Consider the following 24,646-nt stretch of genomic DNA (forward strand, 5'->3'; position numbering starts at 1 on the left):
TTGTGCCGCCATTCTTCAGTGTCTTCACAGTGTACTGTGGCTTGAATTCAGTGTTTGGGGGTCGTCTGACAAACTGTCTCCGGCCACTAGACCCAAAAAGAACATCTTACTTTCATCGGTCCACAAAATGTCTCTTTAGGCCGGTCAATGTGATCTTTGGCAAATTGTAACCTCTTCAGCACATGTCTTTTTTTTCAACAGTGGGACTTTGCGGGGGCTTCTTGCAGATGGCTGGGCTTCACATAGGCGTCTTCTAATTGTAACAGTACTCACAGGGAACTTTAGACCTTCTTTGATCTTCCTGGAGCTGATTGTTGGCTGAGTCCTTGCCATTTTTTGGCTATTCTTCTATCCATTCGAATGGTAGTTTTTCACTTTCTTCCACGTCTTTCAGGTTTTGCTTGCCATTTTAAAGCATTTGTGATCATTTTAGCTGAGCAGCCTATCATTTTCTGCACTTCTTTATATGTTTTCCCCTCTCCAATCAACTTTTTAATCAAGGTACGCTGTTCTTCTGAACAATGTCTGGAATGACCCATTTTCCTCCAAATTTCAGAGAGAAATGCACTGTAACCAGCATGTAGAACATTTGCTGCCTTCCTTCCTTAAATAAGAGCAATAAATGCCACCTGTTTTTCAAAGAATGAATGACCTCACTCATTGAACTCCACACTGCTATTATTTTGAACATGCCCCTTTCAATTAGTGATTCAATTGCACAGAATCAGCCACATGCATGTCGTGACTGTTGGGTCTGTTGGATTTCTATTACTCTACTACACCTGCTAGTAAATTAGTAGAAATATCATTTCTACCAAAAACAGTGATTGATCAGGTTAGTGATGTCTGACTGCTATTATTTTGAACACAACTGTATATAGCATGGGAGAGATCTCTGTATTAGCCTTGATGTATTTATACATAGTTATTAGATCTCCTCTCAGTCTTTTTTCTCTAAAATAAATAACCCTAATTTTGATTATCTTTCTGGGTACTGTGGTCCACCTATTCCAGTTATTACTTTGGTTGCCCACCTTTGAATTTACTCAAGGTCTTCTATGTCTTTCTTATGCACTGGTGCCCAACACTGTGCACCAGACTCCATGTGCGGTGCCTTTCTGCAATGGCTTGCTCTGTATTTCTGTGGCCTGAATATTACACATTTTTGCCTCTCTGTTTCGACGGAGCTTTTAAAACCGCATCCACATGTATTGTACTGAAAATTGACACAATTCTTGTGAGATCCACAGAAAACACTCACCTAACATGTAATACAGGGGCATTTTTCTGCATTCCTCATCTTTCATAGTCTAATTGTCTGATCCAGTCAACACCCACGTGTTAGTATTTTTCTTAATATGTATTTTCAGATTCAAAGGCTCCAGAAGCCGACCCTTCATGTAGATGCCTTTCTTTATAACGATGAGGCAATTGACTCATTATGTGAAGAAGGAAAGATGAGCCGTAATTACTGTACGTCATGTGGTTCTACAAAAACAGCTCCACTAGGTGAGTCACTGACTACACAAAAAGAACTGCACTTGAAGGGGTTCTCCGCTTTTTCTATATTGATGACCTGTCCTCAGGATAGGCCATTAACATCAGATCGACGGGGCCCTACGGCCAACACCCTCGCCATTCAGCAGTTTGAAGAGAACACAGTGCTTGTACGAGCGCTGTCTTCTCTACATTATTTACCTGCTCTCCATCAACTTAGCAGGGGTGAGCAGGTGTAATTACAGCTCTGCTGTCGCATTGACTTCAATGGGACGGCTCCTTCCTATTCAAGTGAATGGGAGGGAGCCATCCTTTTAAAGTAAATGGGATGGAGCAGCAGTAGCAACCCTGCTGTGCTGGTGCAATGTTGACGTCAAGCAGGTAAACAGTGAAGAGAACACAGTGCTTGTACGAGCGCTGCATTCTCCTCTAACAACTAATCGGTGGGGTACCGGCAGTCGTGCCCCTGCTGATCTGTTACTGATGACCTATCCTGAGGACAGGTCATCAATATAGCAAAAGTGGAGAACCCCTTTAACTGCATTTCCTTAAAGAGAACCTGTCACTTAAAAATGCAATGCAATCTGAAGGCACTATGTTATAGAGCAGGAGAAGCCGAGCAGATTGATATTTATTTTTGTGGGAAAACATTCTGTAAAACTTGTAATTTTTACATTTGCATCTGCAGCCCTGTTAATAACCATTGGTACAGGAGGAGGTGTTACCAGTGACTGACAGCGTTCTCCTATGCAAACTTATATACACAATGTTATCAATCACTGATGTCTCTTCACAGGAGGCAGAAAAAGCAGAGGTATAAATGTACAAATGTACAAAAATATATATCAATCTGCTCGGCTTCTTCTGCTCTATGACATGGTGCTGCCAGATTGCATTGCATTTTGTGGTGACGGGTCCTCTTTAACCTTAATGTCATTTCTCCTTCACATCCCACTCAACAAGGTCTAGGAAGTTAAAATATGGGTCATTTGACGGGGTCCTAACATTACAGAGCTGGTTTTACCTATCACTGTGTCTTCATGTGACATTACTAATTTGAGTTTTTGATGTTGCAATCTACTATTTCATTAGTAAGAGAAAGAAAATACCTGGTGACCACAGTGTGGGGATCCAATCAAGCAACTTTTAGGAAAGTTTACCACTGTCAAAAGTGAATTTTTAAGTTTTAGCTGGAGGCAGACTTTAAGTACTAGTGTATCCCTATAAGAAAAATAATGTAATATTGTAGTCAAAGGGGTTGGATAGAGGAGAAGAGAAGATAATCCTTTAATAGTCCCACCATGGGGAAATTCACAGTATTACAGCAGCACAGAGAATACAAAAAATCCAAAATAAAGGCATCACAGTGACAGATCACAGATAAAAAAAAATGTAAAAAAAATTAGGGATATAGATATCACAGCGTATAGGATTCAGTCTCTGGATGTAATGATATCCACAGGAACCTGTAGGAGATGAGTGCAGTCTGTCTCCGCTTGGGTCGGTATTGGTTGTACAACCTAACAGGAGCAGAAAGCAATCACTCTGTCTCATTCTTGTGAAAAGTGCTTAATCGTGAGAACAGAGGTCCTGTGTTAAAGGGAACTGTGTATAGAGCTGAGGACATGTGCCGCTAGCACATCCGCAATACCCAGTCCCCATAGCTCTGTGTGCTTTTATTGTGTAAAAAAAACTATTTGATACATATGCAAATGAACCTGATATGAGTCCTGTATGTGAGATGAGTCAGGGACAGGACTCATCTCAGGTTAATTTGCATATGTATCAAATCGTTTTTTTTACACAATAAAAGCACACAGAGCTATGGGGACTGGGTATTGCGGATGTGCTAGCGGCCATGTCCTCAGCTCTATACACAAAATCCCGGTGACAGGTTCCCTTTAACACAGGACCTCTGTTCTCACAAAGTTCATTTTCCATTTTCATGGTTTCATTTATGTGCGTTTAACAAAAACATATTATAAAATTGACTGAAGAAGTTTAATACAAGAAACAAAGCCAAGGTTAAATTCCATGTATCTGCAGGTACAAGATTAGAGATAAAGGGGTCATTTACTAACCGATATCTGTTGCAGATTGCGGCACAGAGGTTATTTGCGCCACAATCTGCAACTTTTCTCCACTGACGCAAGGTCTAAGGAAGGAAATGCGGGGAAGGGGGCAGGCTGCCAGGCCGGTCTCATTCATCATTTTCTATGCCTGTTTTAGGCGTAGAAAATGGTTTAAATTTAAGCCAGCAAGGAATCTGGCATAGATTTAGACTGGAGGTGGATGCGCTGATGTTATGTAGAGGCCGTGCCTATTCATAACTTCAGCGGATCCACCGCCAGCGCACAGGGTCTAAGACGGCGGCGGTCTTAATAATTGACCCCAAAGTGTTTCTAGAAATGTTACATAAATTACTCCATTAATTGTTGCCTTTCAAGGTCTGTATATTTGTGGCAGATAACCAAACTGTCCCCCTACATCTTCATAATCTATATATTTGGAATGTGTTTCTAAAGTAAGTTCCAGATGTCCACTTATGTCTCCTTTTTTTATCTAAATGTTGTATTTTCCCATATTCTCTCCAAACATGCATTCGAGACAGCGATATAATTTGTTTATAATTAATGTATTAATTTGTATTACAGTGAAAATGATTGGTGTAACATCATATTACACTGTACTGTAACCGCCCAAATATTGTTTGCTATAAAGAAACTGAGTGGAGGAGGTTACCCCCAGAGCAATTGTTGTCCGGCTGTGATATACGTAACAAAGAGGTTATCCACATTTTTTTAAATTTTTTTCTTTAACAGTGATTATGTCGAAAATATTCCTACCGGCCCAGTGTTGCGCCACCCTGGTGTAATTAGCTTGCACTTCCTGGATCACATGCCGTACATTCGGCACATGATCCTAGCCCAGTTACAACCTGCCATGTACATGGGTTGCGCCTGCACAGTCAGGCATCCTCGGCCACTGTAAATATTGGTAGAACGCCTTTTAATGTTGCAACAAATTAATACCAGGAGCTCCAGTGCAGAAGCCAGTATTTCCAGCCGCTCCCTACTCTTTTCAACAGTAATGCCCAGTATGGCATATGGACAGAGTTTGTCCAGTTAGGGTCTATACCTGATAGATGTTTTATCATGCATTTTCCATAATACACATAATATAACCGACTAAAATACTTGCTGTTGGTTTTCTGCTGGGGTTCGCTGAGTTCAAGAAGTAAGGAATGTAATAGAGCAGCACGAAATGCCAGCAGAATGCTTGGATGTATAGGGAGAGGTATAAGCAGTAGAAAGAGTGAAGTGCTTATGCCGCTGTACAGAACACTGGTGAGACCTCACTTGGAGTATTGTGCGCAGTACTGGAGACCATATCTCCAGAAGGATATAGATACTCTAGAGAGAGTTCAGAGAAGAGCTACTAAACTGGTACATGGATTGCAGGATAAAACTTACCAGGAAAGGTTAAAGGACCTTAATATGTATAGCTTGGAAGAAAGAAGAGACAGAGGGAATATGATAGAAACTTTTAAATACATAAAGGGAATCAACTCGGTAAAGGAGGAGAGCATATTTAAAAGAAGAAAAACTACCACAAGAGGACACAGTTTTAAATTAGAGGGGCAAAGGTTTAAAAGTAATATAAGGAAGTATTACTTTACTGAGAGAGTAGTGGATGCATGGAATAGCCTTCCTGCAGAAGTGGTAGCTGCAAATACAGTGGAGGAGTTTAAGCATGCATGGGATAGGCATAAGGCCATCCTTCATATAAGATAGGGCCGGGGGCTATCCATAGTATTCAGTATATTGGGCAGACTAGATGGGCCAAATGGTTCTTATCTGCCGACACATTCTATGTTTAATACAATTTAATAGGTGTCCAGAGATTTGCTTCCTTCCTCCAGTGGACATACAAATGAACCATTGTTTTGAATAGATCGTACTTGCACAAGTTTTTTTTTGGCAAATTATTATTGTACACTTGATATAATGATAATTGTGCCTATTTATTTATTTATTTATTTTTATAAATGTTAGGCTACTTTCACACTGGCGTTTCTGGGTCCGCTTGTGAGATCCGTTTCAGGGCTCTCACAAGCGGCCCAAAACGGATCAGTTCAGGCCTCAATGCATTCTGAATGGATAAGGATCCGCTCAGAATGCATCAATTTGGCTGCGTTTGGTCTCCGTTGCGTTTTTTTAGACGTTCACTAAAACGCAGCTTGCAGCGCTGACGATGTGGAGCCTTACAATGGGGACGGATCCGTTTTTCACCGACACAATATGGTGCAATTGAAAACGGATCCGTCGCCCATTGACTTTCAATGTAAGTCAAGACGGATCCGTTTTGACTTAGACTTTTTCTGAATGAATAATGCAAACGTATCCGTTATTAACAGATACAAGCGTTTGCATTATTGATGTGGATCCGTCTGTGCAGTTACAAGACAGAGCCGCACCAAATGCGAGTGTGAAAGTAGCCTTAAACGTGTGGTGAGCTCTGCTACATCTGTGCTTTCATATACACAATATTGTAATGAGCCTATTGGTACCTTACCTTTGAACGTCTTCTTTATTTTTTCATTTGCAGACTTTCTTTCACATTCTTTCTCCATTTTGGAACTCAAGTTTCTTTTCCAGCATGCCTTACCTGATCTGAGTGGGAAGACTTTATTGGATGTGGGCTCAAGGCTTGGAGCAGTGCTATACGCGGTAGGACATGAGATTAGATGGGTATTCCAATCTAACCATGGTGTGGCATATGATTAGAATATGCCATACCATTATGATGGGTGGGGGCCTGGCGTCAAGGTCGCCTCATCTTATTTCTTGCTTAGTGGTGGTCTTGCTGTGCAATGAAATGCAACACGGCCCCATTCAAGTGAATGGGGCTGTAATGTAGTCCCCCGCATAGTGAGTGGCTGAGACAATCTCGGTGCATGGGAAATGATATTTCATAGTATCATGGGTGTCCTGGCAATCCAAGCGATATACCATCACTTTCTGTCCCTTTTGAAACATTGTGGTTACAGTTATCCTTGCTTTGTGTTCTATAGGTTTTACAGGAATTTTCTGGGAGTTTTCTTCAGGATAGGTCATCAATATCTGATCGCTCATGCCAATTTTGAAGATGCTTTTTTTGAGAGCTACAGTCTCCTCGCAGCTAACCAAGCACAGCGCCGGACATTGTGTAGTGGTTGTGATTGGTATTGCAGCCGAGGCCCATTCACTTGAATGGGAATGAGCTGCGAATAGGCCATGTGACCAATGAACGTGGCATCACTGGCCTAGAAAGAGGCCACGGCGCTCACTAGACACTTAACAGATATTGATTACATATCCTTAAGATAGGCAATCAATATTAAACTCCCAGAAAATCAATGTTTTTAAAGTGACGCTCCGTCTTTCAACAACAATGGCTATATAGTCAGCAAATATAAAATGTAACTTATGTGTTATATATCATTATGTAATAATTATATAAGGCCTCTTGCATATGACATGTGCATTGCAGACTACATTACACTGTGCAGTCAGTATCGTTCATTACTATATGCAGAATATCATACTGTATTTCACCCTAGAAGAACATGGAAAATGTATATACTAAATGAAATATTCGCGGCTTCACCCAGATAACAGAAAATGGACCGATGCCCACCCCACGGCACCCCCAATGCCGTAAGAGAAGAAAAGGGTCTGTATTGATCTGAGATATAGTCCATTTTATTGTCTATAGGTTTCTAACTTTTTTGGGAATAAAAGGGTTTATATTACTGGTACATTTATAATAGTCCGTTCTTTTAGTAAAAATGTATATACTGCCTTATGGAAATACAGTATGTTTTTTTATTTACAAAAATCCATTACACTAAAGTTACTCATGCTTTGTCATCATTTTATGTCTTTTTTAGGGTTATGTTTACAGTTCAGCCAGTAAATTGCAAGGAATAGAAATCAATGCTGAATTCTGTGAGCTGCAAGAGAAAATCATAACTAAGTATCATTTTTCTGACAGAATTCAGGTAAGTCAGTTATAGACACCTGAGGAAGGTAACAGTCAATCTCCAAAACGCGTTGTATCTTTTATCGTTGGATGTCTTTTTGTATATCGTCTTTATTAAAAAGTTGTTCCGCGCCCCGTAATTCCCTTTTTATTTTTTTCTCTATATTCATGGAGTATGGGGGCCAACATAAAGTGACATCCCATGTTCCATGTCTCAACCCGCCAATTTACCAAATGCAAAATGCCACCTACAGACACCTTCTATACCAGCCATGCCCAGTTGTGTGGGCTTAAGTTAGTCTAATTTGGGCAAAAAATTGCCCAAGGGGGGGGAAATGTGATAAAACAATAAAAGATGCATTACGGTCCCATGCCGCTGCTCCATTTTTCTCTAACAGTCTCTGTTTACTTGGACGCAATGCTGACGTACCTTTATACCCACATAACCACTGCCGTCAAGTGGGTATACGGCTATGTCGCCACTGCAGCTAATTGGAAAGACTGGAGTGGTGTAGCTGGAATAAATAATTAAAGAGGACCTTTCACCTGACAAAAAATTGTGAACTAAGTGTCATGATCTGTAGAGCGGCGCCCAGGTATCTCACTGCGCTTACTATTATACCTGGCCGCCGCTCCGTTGTTTTCCTGGGCGTCCCCTTCTCCTAGGCTGTAGCGCTGGCCAATCGCAGCGCAGAGCTCAGAGCCTGGGAGAAAAAAAAACTTTTTTAATAAAGCCCAATTCAAAAAAATTATATATGGCTCAAAATGAGCACAATGCAATAATAAAAAAATGTCCCTAAAGGTGTCCATAGCCTTAAGGTAATGCTTCCTTTACTTTATAACATCATCCCCCCTCCCCCTTCCTTGGAAATTTCCTTTCTCTCTTTTGTGTCTAGCTCGAACAACCCCGTTGAACATTCTTATGTTTCTGGTTTTCGTGTGGTATTGCAGTTCAGTCCCATTGAAGTGAATGGAGCTGAACTGCAATACCACACATAACCTGTGGACAAGTGTGGCACTGTTTTTGTTAGAAAGCAGCCATATTTTTCTTATTTTGAACAATCCCTTTAATGGTCATTCTGTCAGCAGATTTGTACCTATGGATCACTGATGTAATACTGCAATACTTCTGGGCGATAGGGTAACAGAGAGACCCCCCTCCTTTTGTCTAATCACTTAGATGCCATATTAAACACTGACCATGGCGCGTGAGGGGTGGAATGGCCGGCATTGTCCTTTTACAGGCTGCTCTTTTATTCTTTATTTTCTCCATTGTCATCCATGTCCAGAGGACCGCTCACCACTCTCCCAGGCTTCTTCTTGATAGTAGCCGTAACTTAGCTGAATCCTGTATATCAGCATGCATTGCTGGTACTTGCTCCTAAGTATTTTTGTCTTCTGTTTCTTCATGCAGGTTAACCATTCAGATATTTGCAGTCAGAAGTCTCTTCTTCACCAAGCTGATGTGGTTGTACTAAATAATGTGTTTGAATACTTTCTGAGCAAAGAGGAACAAATAAAGTAAGCAGCTTACTTAACTATACTTACTATACTATACAATTTTATACAATGTGTTATATATGTTTGTTTTTTAAAAAGGGAGTATTCATTACAGGAGACTGGAATAATGCGAGATCCTCTTGCATTCTGGGTCAAGATGTTATATATTTCATTTGTAACATTCTTACCTGTTTATGCTCCAGAAGCCAAGCAAAGAGGCAGAAGAGAGGATGTAGACTGAGAGCTTTGACAAGCTCACCTTTTCTGGCTCCTGAGATGGTGCAGGGAGGCAAGAGGGGCCTTGACTTGAGAGCTAGTCAGTGAGATCTGTGCTCTACTTAAAGGGGTTGTCTGGGTGAATAAGATTGATGACCTATCATCAGGATAGGTCTTCAATATCTGATCGGTGGGGTCTGACTCCTGGCACCCTCCCTGAACCGCTGTATGGAGAGGCCGCAGCTCCTATTCGCAGCTTACCAAACACAGTACCATCCATTAGATAGCGGCTGTGCTTGGCACTGCAACTCTTTGACTGCAAGTGTAATTCCTTTATATTATTATTTTTGTTTATTACAGTTATTACACTATTGTCAGTAGGGTTGTCACGATACCAAAATTTTGATTCGATTTCGATACCATAAAAAAGTACTGCAATACTCATCATTCGAAAAAATAAAACGCCAAAAAAGTTGCGTGCATTCCGCATTTTATAGAACGTCCGGTCCATAATAGAACAGCCCTATCCTATTTTTTGGAGGGACAAGGTGACTAAAAATGGCGAATTGTGCAGTTTAGATTTTTTTTTTCTGTTACGGTGTTCACTGCATAGGAAATATTTTAATAGTTCACACTTTTTTGGCCGTGGCGATATGTAATATGTTTTTTATTGTTTATAAATTTATATGTAAAATTGGGAATGGGGGCGAATTAAACTTTTGGGTGTTTTTTTTTAAACTTTTTTTGTAACTTTTTTTTTTTTTACTTACTAACTATTAGCCCCCTTAGGGGCTAGAACTCTTGTCCTATTCACCCTAATAGAGCTCTATTAGGGTGAATAGGACTTCACACTCTCCCTGCTGCACTGTGCATATTACACACAGCAGCAGGGAGCTTACCATGGCAGCCAGGGCTTCAGTAGCGTCCTGGCTGCCATGGTAACCGATCGGAGCCCCGGTTATAATTTATAATACTGGGGGTGTAGGATGCGGGTGCCGGCGGTGGTATCACATACCCGGCCTCAATAACAGGGCATGCGATCCATGGCAATTAATCCCTCAGGTGCCACACCCGCTGGTTACACTTAAATTAATGTGTTAATTACATTCATTGGTGGCGCACTGGCCACAGTCCCTCCCCTCCTCCGCAGTGCTAACTCCCCATTGGTGGCAGCGGCAGCCGAATCCCAGTGGGGAGGGACTGAGAGACTCGCTCCTTCTCCACTGTGCTGCTGAGTAGAACATGGTGCACACTGAGAGCGGCGCGTGCCATGTTCTCTAACAGATACTAGGCTGCACAGCAGTGCAGCCTAGTATCGTTAAATAGTAAGACCCAGTGTCGTATCGATCTGGGTCTAAAAAGATCGATTGGGTATAATTGTCAGTGTATTATATGACTGTAATCAACCTTAGGGCTTGTTCACATCTGCATTAGAGGCTCTCCTTGGGGACTCCAGCACACTTTGCACCAGGGTGGATTTGATTTAAATAAAAATTATTTAAATCACGATTTAAATCACTAGTCAGTAAGGCTTGATTTAAATCATAGTTTTCTACATAAAGACTAATTCTTGCTGGTATAACTTATAATATGCAAGTAGATGAAGATTTTTAGAATAGCAACTTTTTCATATTAGTTTGATTCGGTTGATTCTTCATTCATAGGTTTGTAGAAGTTAGGATTAAGGTCTGTTTCTCAACTCTGTTCATGTTATAACATTTTTGCTGTGAAGAAGAGGCATGTGATCTCTGCTGAGTCAAATTCAGTTTTGAGAACTGCAAAAGTAAACCAAGCATCTGTGATAATATCTTGTAGGCAGAGAAACTGCCCAATAATCTTACAAAAACCTCTGGAAGAGCCGGACATTGTGAATGGATTAATGGAATTTATTTACCAAAAAAATTACACATATAGAAACATAGAATGTGTCGGCAGATAAGAACCATTTGGCCCATCAAGTCTGCCCAATATACTAAATACTATGGATAGCCCCTGGCCCTATCTTATATGAAGGATGGCCTTATGCCTATCCCATGCATGCTTAAACTCCTTCACTGTATTTGCAGCTACCACTTCTGCAGGAAGGCTATTCCATGCATCCACTACTCTCTCAGTAAAGTAATACTTCCTGATATTACTTTTAAACCTTTGCCCCTCTAATTTAAAACAATGTCCTCTTGTAGCAGTTTTTCTTTTAAATATTCTCTCCTCTTTTACCTTGTTGATTACCTTTATGTATTTAAAAGTTTCTATCATATCCCCTCTGTCTCATCTTTCTTCCAAACTATACATGTTAAGGTCATTTAATCTTTCCTGGTAAGTTGTATCCTGCAATCCATGTACTAGTAGCTCTTCTCTGAACTCTCTCCAAAGTATCAGATATGGTCTCCAGTACTGAGCACAATACTCCACATGAGGTCTCACTAGTGCTCTGTAGAGCGGCATGAGCACCTCCCTCTTTCTACTGGTAATGCCTCTCCCTATACACCCCAGCATTCTGCTAGCATTTCCTGCTGCTCTATGACATTGTCTGCCTACCTTTAAGTCTTCTGAAATAATGACCCCTAAATCCCTTTCCTCAGATACTGAGGTTAGGACTGTATCACTGATTTTATATTCTGCTCTTGGGTTTTTACGCCCCAGGTGCATTATCTTGCACTTATTAACATAAAATTTTAGTTGCCAGATTTTTGACCATTCCTCTAGTTTTCCTAAGTCCTTTTCCATTTGGTGTATCCCTCCAGGAACATCAACCCTGTTACAAATCTTTGAGTCATCAGCAGAAAGACACACCTTACCATCGAGGCCTTCTGCAATTTTGCTGATAAAGATATTAAACAATATGGGTCCCAGAACAGATCCCTGAGGTACCCCACTGGTAACAATACCTTGGTCTGAATTAGGGATCGACCGATATTGATTTTTAGGGCCGATACCGATAATTTGTGAACTTTCAGGCCGATAGCCGATAATTTATACCGATATTCTGGGAATTTTCATTTTTGAGAAAAAAAAAATTCCTACACAAATCTGCTGAAAATTAATATGTTTATTGTTAATGTGTATTTTTTATTTTTTGTTATAAATCTTTTTCATTTGTACTTAATATTTTTTGTGTTTTTTTTTTTACTAACTTTTAGCCCCCTTAGGGACTAGAACCCTTGTCCCATTCACCCTGATAGATCTCTATCAGGGTGAATAGGATCTCACACTGTCCCTGCTGCTCTGTGCTTTGTGCACACAGCAGCATGGAGCTTACCATGGCAGCCAGGGCTTCAATAGCGTCCTGGCTGCCATGGTAACCGATCGGAGCTCCAGGCTTACACTGCTGGGGCTCCGATCGGAGGAGCACGGGAGAGGGGATCCTGTGGCCACTGCCACCAATGAGTAATACTGGGTGGGGGGGGGGGGGGGGGGCGCACTGCGCCACCAATGTTTTTATTATTGGCCGGGATTGGGATGGGGGCGCACTGCGCCACCAATGAAGATAAGTCTCTCAATCATTCATATACAGGAGGCGGGAGCTGGCTGCAGAATCACATAGCCGGCTCCCGACCTCTATGAGCGGTAGCTGCGATCCGCGGCACCTGAGGAGTTAACTACCGCGGACCGCAGCTACTTGTCATAGAGGTTGGGAGCCGGCTATGTGATTCTGCAGCCAGCTCCCGCCTCCTGTATATGAATGAATGAAAGGCTTATCTTCATTGGTGGCGCAGCGGCCACAGCCCCGCCCCTCCTCTATGTCCTCTCCTCTCATTGGCGGCAGCGGCAGCAGCAGCACAGGGGGAGGAGACACTGCTTCCTTCTCCCCTGTGCTGCGGAGGGAACACAGAGAGCGCTGACAGCGCGTTCTGTGTTCCCAGTATGTTATCGGTATATCGGCAAAATAGATGCCGATACCGATAACGGTCAAAATCCTCAATATCGGCCGATAATATCGGCCAAACCGATAATCGGTCGATCCCTAGTCTGAATATACTCCATTGACTACAACCCTCTGTTGTCTGTCCCTCAGCCACTGCCTAATCCATTCAACAATATGGGAGTCCACGTACAGCCTTAGGCTACATGCACACGACCATGCCATTTTTTTGCGGTCCACAAACCACGGATCCGCAAAAAATGGAAGCCGCCCGTGTGCCTTCCGCAATTTGCGGAACGGAACGGGCGGCCATTGATATAACTGACTATTCTTGTCCGTTTTGCGGACAAGAATAGGACATGTTATATTTTTTCTGCGGGGCCGCGGAACGGAGTGCTGTCCGCATCTTTTGCGGCCCCATTGCAACGGCCGTGTGCATGAGGCCTTATTCTACATAATTAAAAAACTAATCTTTATTTCATGATGGAATAACCTTTGGATGGTAAAATATTTTCCTCAAAAAGCATTTTATATAAAAAAAATCCAATTTAAATCAAAAAAATCCAATTTAAATAAAAAAAATCTGATTTTTTTGATTTTTATCCACCCTGCTTTGCACACAAGAGCAAACAAAAAGATAATGTGTACATAACTTTATTATCATTAACAAAGTGGACACACAAACGGACACTGAACAGATCCTATTATGGTCAGTGGGGTCTTTTTGGCTCTGTTCATGTTGGTTATATGCTGAATTCAACACTTCGGTTATTTTCCTTCTTCTGCCCCTTTAATAGAGCAGGACAATGAAAATTGCTGACACTGATGTGAACATGGGCTTTTTTGTGATAGACAATATTTACCATAATTGACTGTTTGCTTTCGGTGGTAGAAGCTCCCTGCGATTACTGCACATGCAGTGTCGGTCTGAAAAGCTGATGTCTTGTTTAAGAAATTCTGAAAAACATATACAGCTCAAAAAATATAAGGCTCTATTATATCTGTACAGTTGTTGTTTCATAACTTAAATTGATATTCCCACAAGTAAATGTTGTGACAGATTGCTAGGACCTGTGGGACCCACACCGATCCAGAGAATGAAGGGGGAGCACTTGTTTAGTATTATGACCTCTTTACAATTTTCCCTGCACATCGGTGCTTGTGGCCGCCCTCTGTAAAGGGAAAAAATGAAAGAATTGTAGTTCTAAAGGCTTATTTATACTGCGTTGATGAGCAGACAATTTTTGAACGTTTCCTTCCTGACAATTGCCTGCTTGTTAGTGGAGATGAAGCGCTGCATTTAAAGGGCTATGTACACCTTTGGGGGCAATTTTTTTTATTATTGCATTGTACTTACTTTGAGGGGAAAAAAACTTTTTTTCAATTGGTCTTTATTAAAAATATGGAATCCTTTTTTGTGTACATAGCTGAGATGCTCTAGTAGCAGCCTGTGGATTTTCTGTCATCTGGGGAGCAGACAGACTCCTTATCTCTGTTCTCTGCTCTTATAAACACTCATTGAAGCTCAATCCTTATCTTACTGGTAAGACTGTGGCTTAAATAAGGGTTTAGGACCTCTTAGTAGTTTAGAGATAAGGGTTATTAGATGACCCGCACAAAGTGAAAGTACCAGTCACACAGTTAGAAAAACAGTTAACCCTTTGTGACAGAATGGCTCAATATTTTCAATAAAAGCCAATTGAAAATATGATTTTTAGCCCAAAATGAGTACATCTCAATCAAATAATTTGCCTCCAATGGTGTACATAGCCTTTAAGTGCAGTGATCACCTCCACAGTATGAGCTGAGCAATGGATACTGTGATCACTGATCATCCTCCTACACCTGCATTGTTACTGGACAGCAGAGCGCCCTTTACACAGCACGATCTGCTGCCTAGAAACATTAATTTAGGTGTCCACATGAACAATTGTTTCACCTGATGAACAAGCATTCATAGGAACGTTCGTTCCCAATAATTGAACATTGGGAAGTGTAAATCCAGCATTACTCCAGCAATATGGCCCCCTTATTTTCAGGATCATTAGTGGTTCTAGAAGTTGGATCTCTGCCATTCAGAAAGTGATGGCATATCCCGGGAATATGACAACCATTTGCATTGTGAGAAAACTTCTTTAAAAGCAAGTGTCATCTTTAAACATCTTCTGACATCAGATGTCAATGGTTGGGGATGTGTCCTGTGACCTCCTCAATCTCTAGAACATGCCCTTGGTCTTTTGACTGAAGATTTTCAGAGGTGCCTGGCAGTCACATTGCTGTGAATGGTAAACCTGGTCCAGTGTCATCATCCATTCTAATTCTCATGTTGTATTAGGCCACTTTCACACTGCCGTTTCTGGGTCCGTCTGTGAGATCCGTTTCAAGGCTCTCACAAGCGGCCCAAAACTTATCAGTTCAGCCCCAATGCATTCTGAATGGATAAGGATCCTCTCAGAATGCATCAGTTTGGCTCCGTTCCGCTTGCAGCGTTTTGGTGTCCGCCTTCAGAGCCAAACGGATCCGTCCTGACTTACAATGTAAGTCAATGGGGACGGATCCGTTTACATTGACACAATATGGTGCAATTGTAAACGGATCCGTCCCCCATTGACTTTCAATGTAAGTCAGGACGGATCCGTTTGACTTACACTTAGACTTAGACTTTTTTTTGACAGAGTAATGCAGACGGATCCGTTCTGAACGGATACAAGCATTTGCATTATAGGTGCGAATCCGTCTGTGCAGATACCAGACGGATCCGCACCTAAACGCAGGTGTGAAAGTAGCCTTAATTGTGCCATGAAACTTGGCAGATTTGCACACTGAAGAGCTTGTTGTTTTCATCACTGTCATGATAAGATTTGATTTTGTCTATGTTAACAGTTTTTTTAAAATCATTCTTTCTAGGGCCTGGATATTTATGTATGAAAACTTAAGGAAGAAAGGATGCCTTGTAGTCACAGTACCTAGCTTAAAGGAATCATTCAGCAAACTCCAGGTTGGTTGTTAGTTTGGTAATTCTGGAAAAAAAAGAACACTTCCACTGATTATCTTTGTGTGGGCCAAAGATTTGAAGTCACATAAACATCAATCTTACATTACCACTAGATGAGAGAAGGGATGAAGGACGCTTACTATGAAACCTTAAAGGGATTCTGTCACCAGGTTTCACCCCCTCCAGATAAAAATATGGTTATGTTCAGGGAGCTTTCACGATTCCTAATGTGGTCTTATAAATGTAATCTGTAGGCTCATTTTGCTAAAAAAACGCTATTACTAACCTGTCATTCAACAAAATAAGGTGCCCAAGGGGATGTAAATGGCTCCAAGCTGCCGCCCGCACCCGCCGCCGTTCGTGCCCAGGTCCGCCTTTCCCGACCTCAGCGCCGCCTCATAATCCTGTGTGACGCCTCCGGCTCTCCCTCCCTTCCCCCCTCCTTCTGCTCTAACATCTCGCGCGTGCGCACAGGGCTCTGCCAGTGTACAGGTCATGGAGAGGTTGAGCGAAGTGCCGGCGCATGCGCACTTCGCTCTATGAAGCCGAACGGAGAAGTCTGCACGGGCGCATCAGGCAGAGCCCTGTGCGCATGCGCGAGATGTTAGAGCAGAAGGAGGGGGGAGGGAGGGAGAGCCGGAGGCGTCACACAGGATTATGAGGCGGCGCTGAGGTCGGGAAAGGCGGAGCTGGGCACGAACGGCGGCGGGTGCGGGCGGCAGCTTGGAGCCATTTACATCCCCTTGGGCACCTTATTTTGTTGAATGACAGGTTAGTAATATTTTTTTTTTTAGCAAAATGAGCCTACAGATTACATTTATAAGACCACATTAGGAATTGTGAAAGCTCCCTGAACATAACCATATTTTTATCTGGAGGGGGTGAAACCTGGTGACAGAATCCCTTTAAGCTTAGATGATACATAGGCTTCACCCAAAAGCCAATGCCTCTTACAGGTTCTCGGATTTATTTTTTGTAAAAAATTATGAATATTGAAGTAAGGATAAAGGCATTTTGAATGTCCTCTCAAGTCTCCTTGTCTCTTCTTTGCCTTTTGTTTATTGGCAATCCTGAACTTGTCTCCTTGGAAGAAACACTTTGTTAATAATTTATCCTTGACATCTGTGTCACTAAAAATGTCAGACTTAACATATAAGGCTAGGTCCACATATACTCCAGAGGTTCTGTTGAAAAATCAATACTAAATAGCACAGTATTTTGTCCTGATTTCAATAGGATCCCGATGGATCCCATTATGGTGGTATCTGTTTGGTGCCATTCACTCCTTTCACATGACAAATCTGTCTCTGCCTTTTTTTTCTGTCCTAGAAGAGCAGAAAATAAGGCATCGATGTGAACATAGCCCCACTTTAGCCACCTAATAGTTCTGCCTGAGTGCATGGGCAGCAGGGCTCATATCTCCGGATTGGTGGCAGCTAGAGATTATATGAGATTTGTCTTGTTTGAGGGCTGGCATTCCAAGCTTTCAAACAATACCAGAATCACAGCATTATCTTCGCTACATCAGAAGATATTGCTGTTAGAAATCAGGATGGCAGTGAATGCAGCTGAAAGAGAAAGTAAATGCAGATTTTACTGTGTTTATTCCCGACTCAATTTGTAACTGTGATATCTCCTGCTGATGTTGTGGTATTGCTGTCATTCTGGCCCGCCAGCTTGTAAACAAGACCAGGCTCATATCTCTAGCTGCTACCATTCCAGAGATATGAGCAGCTAAAGCAGCTACCCATATCTCAGGAATGGTATAAAAATTGCCTCCAGTAGCCTAGAATGTGACTAGGAGAGATTGCCTCTGCTTATAGAACTGCTTATAGGGGACAGGGGCCTCTCTACATTGCGCTCTGGCACTGCATTTAATTTACACTGCTGAGCTTTGCTGTCAGACGGCTTAGCCTGACAGCATATCCCATGCATGATCGCTCAATTACTATCTATTATAGAGTGGAAATTCTGTTCTTGTCACGATGGGGAGTGGGGGAAAACTCCCCACCGTATACCGTTGGAAAACGGGTAAACAGCTGGAAAAAGGGAGCAGGTCACCTCCTAAGCCACCCTAATCCTGGCCCTGACTCCTAACTGTATGAGCAGACCCAGATAATAGGTGGGCTCATACAGAGGAACCTCGGACCCTGAGTTGCCCTGATGATCCCTAAATAAAGGTTAAGAGCTAGAGACGACCTGTTCCTCCAGAACACGGACGAACAGGAGTCTCACAGGCCAAGCAGAAAAGGTAAGGTAAGACAGTGAGCTGCAACTGGGTCGGCAGGTAAGAACCCAGTGATTCTACAACACACCGGAACAACAAGCACTTACCTGCTGCAGCAACAGGGTAGAACACCAGCACCAAGACTACCTGAACTCCCATGTGGACAGAATGCATGGCGGCCCCAGGAAGAGCGGCTCACTGACATGTGATTCCCCCTCCGGGGAACCCAGGGGCCCTCTCACCGAAAACACAGACAGGCAGGGGAATGTCTAGCAACCATGCTGGACAACACACCAAACAGACCAGACATGGAACACAACACTAGACATAACAACACACCCTGTACATAAACCTCACCAAACATATACAAGGGAAGGAAAGCGAAAATACATAAGGATGACATCGGATGACCTCGGTGTCTAACTAGGTGGCCCTCACACTGGAAGGATAGAATATCCAGGGCAGTAGCATAGCTCCAGCACACACCAAGGCTGGAGAACATCTGACCTCAGGCTCACAGCTCCAGATTAAGAAGAGCCATGAGGCCTCACCCAGAACACACCTAGCCAAGAAGTTAACCCCTCCAGCACCAGACAGGGAAAGAACCAGAAGAAGGAGGAAAGCACAAACATGCTGCACCACAACGCTTTGCCCCTGGCAACCAGAATGCACGGCTAGCGTGTCACGGCGCACAACAACAAGACCATGACACAGCCGTGACAGTTCTTCAGTAGATGGTAATGATACGGTCCTGTGTGTGATATGCTGTCATGGCTGATCATACTGACAGGAACTGGAAGGAGGGATGTTATCCTGCTCCCCGTTCCTGTCAGACTGCTCCGCCATGATAGCATATCACACACAGGATCACATCATTACCATCTATTGTAGAACGGAATTTACGCTCTACAATGGAGCGATTGTGCATGAGATATGCTGTCAGCCAATGTTATGTGACTTTCAATGCTTGGGGCTACACAACGACATGTGCCACACGACACTGGATCTAATTATTGTGAGTGGTGCAACATGCCACAGCTACAATGCGACATTCACAAAAAATCCAGACCTGATGGATTTTGTGCTGCAGGTAGCACGTGACTTTTACTTCATTGACTTTAATGGAAGTTGTGTTCAACAAGTGATTTGCCTGCGACCTTCTGTGACTTGGCTGCGTTTTTAGTCTGGGGCTACATACGACATGTGTAGCATAAGCCACAGAAAAGTTGCATGACAAAAAAAATATGTCTGACTTCTTTGCAACTTGCTGTTCTGTGACTATTTCAGAGCTGTGATTTGGCTTTAAAAACACAACTCACTGAAAAGCTGCAGGTGAGTTACATGTCGCACCTGACTTACATTAAGTACCATACCCTTTTGTTAATTCTGAATTATTCTTTACATTCAACACTTTTTAGCATTTTCAAGCTCATGAGATTTCTGTGTTTAATTTTACAGATAAATATGCAGCTAAGTCAGTGGTTAGAAGAAATTGAACTGGATACAGATATCTTCTTAGGACCAGAGACGGACCAAGAGGCTCTTAGTGACATTCATTTGTATCGAGTCCTATAGAAGAAGAAGCTAACGTTTTTGTTTCTGTCACCAAACAGCAGTAAATATATTAAATCCGTACGAGTGGATATCTGCAGACTGACTTTTATGTATCAGCCAGGCACCTTGAAAACCTGTTTAAAATAAACATACTGTATTTTTTTCAGACTACAAGATGAATTTATTCTTGCTTAAAAGTCTCTACATCGTCCGTGTGATTTCTGCTTCCACATGTCCGTTGCACAAAAGATAAAACATGTCCTATTCTTGGCTGCAAAATGCAGACCACGGACCCTTTGAACTCAATGGGTCCACAAAAAAAATAAATGGATGCAACACAGACGTCATCTGTATTTTGCGGATCAACTGTGCTGGTGTTCATAGCTGCATTGTTCTGACAGGAAGCAGGAGAAGCTGAACGTGATGTGCACATCGCATTCATCTTTCTGACATGCAGAGAACTGTGTAGCAATTCATAGCTGCACATTTCTCTCTATACCTTCCTGGCAGTTATCGGTATAATCAGTGCTGGGCAGGAGTAGAAGGTGAACGTGATGTGCACATTGCATTCAGCTTCCTGACAAAACACTGCTGGAGCCTGGGAGGTAAGTAAAACACCTAAGGCCTCCTGCACACGACCGTTTTTTCCCCCCGTTTACTGGCCGATATTTGCGTTCCGTATACGGAACCATTCATTTCAATTCTTACGCAAAAAAAAGGAATGTACTCTGTATGCATTCCGTTTCCGTATTTCCGTTCCGTTTAAAGATAGAACATGTCCTATTATTGCACGCAAATCACGTTCCGTGGCTCCATTCGAGTCAATGGGTCTGCAAAAAAGCGGAACACATACGGAAATGCATCCGTATGTCTTTTGTTTCCGTTCCATTTTTTGCCGAACCATCTATTGAAAATGTTATGCCCAGACCAATTTTATCTATGTAATTACTCTATACTGTATATGCCATACAGAAAAACAGAACAGAAACACAACGGAAACAAAAAACGGAACAACGGATCCGTGAAAAACGGACCGCAAAACACTGAAAAAGCCATACGGTCGTGTGCAGGAGGCCGAATGCTAATGCAGAGTAAGTATTTAATTTGCAGGAGCAGCTCCATAATGCTGGTCCCATTATGCCTTTTTTCCAAGATCGCCAGTAGTGCATGGATCTTACTACACAGGGAAGCAAGGCCAGATCTACTATATCTATCATAACCCCTTCTACTGCCTTAGACCAGGAAGGTTTTAATTAGTATAAAATATTTTTTTCCTATGTTCTGTTGTCTAAACATGTGTACATCCTTTAGTCGGAAAAATACTGTAGCTATTTTAGATACTTTGACATTATATTTTTTGCAAGGAGCGTCTGGCAGTAATATGTTATCACACTTAACACCCATAAAGTACATTTTATTTCTGTGTTTGCAGCGGTCAGTTGACTGATATATCTCTACACCAACACAAACAAAAAAGTTGGACTCAATGTAGCATCATTAGAAATATATTGAAAACATTGATCAATACAGAAAGCGAGAATGCATTGTATGATACGTTATAGCTGGAAAATATTAATATAAAAAGAAATTAGAAAACTTCCAGCCTAATATTTTAATCACATAAATTCGCATATTCTCCACAGACAGCACACATATCAGTTTTTTTTCTAACTGACCATGGGTAAGTGGAAAAACATGGATACATGCACTACTTTGGTCCGTGATGCAGACTAATCACGCCCATTATATAATCTATGGGTCTGTGAAAAATCACAGACACGACTGGCATTCGTGTTGTGTCTGTTTGGTCCGTTTTTCACTGACTGATAGACATGCTTTTTAAATTAATTTACAGCTGAGCAGTTTCTGTGGAATACGGATGACACACCGAGCTTTAATAAATGACCCCTTATGTACTATGTTATGTACTATGTTACCCCCAGTGACTTATTGCCTTTTGTGTCCTACACTTTTGTAGAAGCGGGTATGGTCTCCATGTAAAAACTGGTGTATAGTGCACGTCCTGCATGTAATAACCTATGTATAGTGCATGTCCTCCATGTAATAACCTGTGTATAGTGCACGTCCTGCATGTAATAACCTATGTATAGTGCATGTCCTCCATGTGATAACCTGTGTATAGTGCACGTCCTGCATGTGATAACCTATGTATACAGGGAGTGCAGAATTATTAGGCAAGTTGTATTTTTGAGGATTAATTTTATTATTGAACAACAACCATGTTCTCAATGAACCCAAAAAAACTCATTAATATCAAAGATGAATATTTTTGGAAGTAGTTTTTAGTTTTAGCTATTTTAGGGGGATATCTGTGTGTGCAGGTGACTATTACTGTGCATAATTATTAGGCAACTTAACAAAAAACAAATATATACCCATTTCAATTATTTATTTTTACTAATGAAACCAATATAACATCTCAACATTCACAAATATACATTTCTGACATTCAAAAACAAAACAAAAACAAATCAGTGACCAATATAGCCACCTTTCTTTGCAAGGACACTCAAAAGCCTGCCATCCATGGATTCTGTCAGTGTTTTGATCTGTTCACCATCAACATTGCGTGCAGCAGCAACCACAGCCTCCCAGACACTGTTCAGAGAGGTGTACTGTTTTCCCTCCTTGTAAATCTCACATTTGATGATGGACCACAGGTTCTCAATGGGGTTCAGATCAGGTGAACAAGGAGGCCATGTCATTAGATTTTCTTCTTTTATACCCTTTCTTGCCAGCCACGCTGTGGAGTACTTGGACGCGTGTGATGGAGCATTGTCCTGCATGAAAATCATGTTTTTCTTGAAGGATGCAGACTTCTTCCTGTACCACTGCTTGAAGAAGGTGTCTTCCAGAAACTGGCAGTAGGACTGGGAGTTGCGCTTGACTCCATCCTCAACCCGAAAAGGCCCCACAAGCTCATCTTTGATGATACCAGCCCAAACCAGTACTCCACCTCCACCTTGCTGGCGTCTGAGTCGGACTGGAGCTCTCTGCCCTTTACCAATCCAGCCACGGGCCCATCCATCTGGCCCATCAAGACTCACTCTCATTTCATCAGTCCATAAAACCTTAGAAAAATCAGTCTTGAGATATTTCTTGGCCCAGTCTTGACGTTTCAGCTTGTGTGTCTTGTTCAGTGGTGGTCGTCTTTCAGCCTTTCTTACCTTGGCCATGTCTCTGAGTATTGCACACCTTGTGCTTTTGGGCACTCCAGTGATGTTGCAGCTCTGAAATATGGCCAAACTGGTGGCAAGTGGCATCTTGGCAGCTGCACGCTTGACTTTTCTCAGTTCATGGGCAGTTATTTTGCGCCTTGGTTTTTCCACACGCTTCTTGCGACCCTGTTGACTATTTTGAATGAAACGCTTGATTGTTCGATGATCACGCTTCAGAAGCTTTGCAATTTTAAGAGTGCTGCATCCCTCTGCAAGATATCTCACTATTTTTTACTTTTCTGAGCCTGTCAAGTCCTTCTTTTGACCCAATTTGCCAAAGGAAAGGAAGTTGCCTAATAATTATGCACACCTAATATAGGGTGTTGATGTCATTAGACCACACCCCTTCTCATTACAGAGATGCACATCACCTAATATGCTTAATTGGTAGTAGGCTTTCGAGCCTATACAGCTTGGAGTAAGACAACATGCATAAAGAGGATGATGTGGTCAAAATACTCATTTGCCTAATAATTCTGCACGCAGTGTAGTGCATGTCCTCCATGTAATAACCTGTGTATAGTGCACGTCCTGCATGTAATAACCTATGTATAGTGCACGTCCTCCATGTAATAACCTGTGTATAGTGCACGTCCTGCATGTAATAACCTATGTATAGTGCATGTCCTCCATGTAATAACCTGTGTATAGTGCACGTCCTGCATGTAATAACCTATGTATAGTGCATGTCCTCCATGTAATAACCTGTGTATAGTGCACATCCTGCATGTGATAACCTGTGTATAGTGCACGTCCTCCATGTAATAACCTGTGTATAGTGCATGTCCTCCATGTAATAACCTGTGTATAGTGCACGTCCTCCATGTAATAACCTGTGTATAGTGCACGTCCTCCATGTAATAACCTGTGTATAGTGCACGTCCTCCATGTAATAACCTGTGTATAGTGCATGTCCTCCATGTAATAACTGGTGTATAGTGTAGGGCCTCAGTGTAATAACCGGTGTATAGTCTCCATGTAATAGATGTGTATGGTGTCTGTGTTATAACCGATGTATAGTGTACGGTCTCTGTATAATAACTGGTGTATCTTGTATGCTCTTTATTCATGTATTTATCATTATTTATCTTTTTTTTTTTTGCATTATTATCATTACTATCGTTTATTACTTTTTTTTATCACTTTTTATTATATTCATTATCGCTGGTATTGATTTATTTATTAATATTGATTATCTCTAATTTATATATTAGTCAGTCACTGTATTCCATCATTTTTAGACTTAGAAATTAATTAACCATTTTATGTGCCAATTGATTATCTATTACTATTGTCATTTATGTATTTATTTGCTTATATTGCACCCATACAGATATATAGACCTATATATAGTGTACATAGCGTAACTAATACTAAAATTACCAATTCCCCATTTATCTGAACCCTGCGCTCCATTCTGGAACACAGGGCCGATACTACTTTTTCACCTGTGTGCGTTACACACTGGAACACACCAGTCCACTTCCTTTCCCCGCTCTCATCTCTGCTGGTGCGTTCCACTGTTGAATGCA

The 24,646-nt window shown here is 41.8% G+C and overlaps 1 protein-coding gene across 1 annotated transcript in view; it reads left to right on the forward strand.

Annotated features, from left to right (window-relative positions):
* Positions 1-20,035, forward strand: part of LOC120982432 — a 34,677-nt gene extending 14,642 nt beyond the window's left edge. Inside the window, exons 3-8 of the mRNA XM_040412565.1 lie at positions 1,371-1,509; positions 6,106-6,227; positions 7,430-7,540; positions 8,936-9,042; positions 16,007-16,097; positions 19,780-20,035. Coding sequence (XP_040268499.1) covers positions 1,371-1,509; positions 6,106-6,227; positions 7,430-7,540; positions 8,936-9,042; positions 16,007-16,097; positions 19,780-19,896 — 687 coding nt within the window. The 3' untranslated portion in view covers positions 19,897-20,035. The remainder of the gene's footprint in view (positions 1-1,370; positions 1,510-6,105; positions 6,228-7,429; positions 7,541-8,935; positions 9,043-16,006; positions 16,098-19,779) is intronic.
* The last annotated feature ends 4,611 nt before the right edge of the window (positions 20,036-24,646 follow it).

The sequence above is a fragment of the Bufo bufo genome, chromosome 11, assembly GCF_905171765.1.
Source record: "Bufo bufo chromosome 11, aBufBuf1.1, whole genome shotgun sequence".
In the NCBI taxonomy this organism is placed as follows: domain Eukaryota; kingdom Metazoa; phylum Chordata; class Amphibia; order Anura; family Bufonidae; genus Bufo; species Bufo bufo.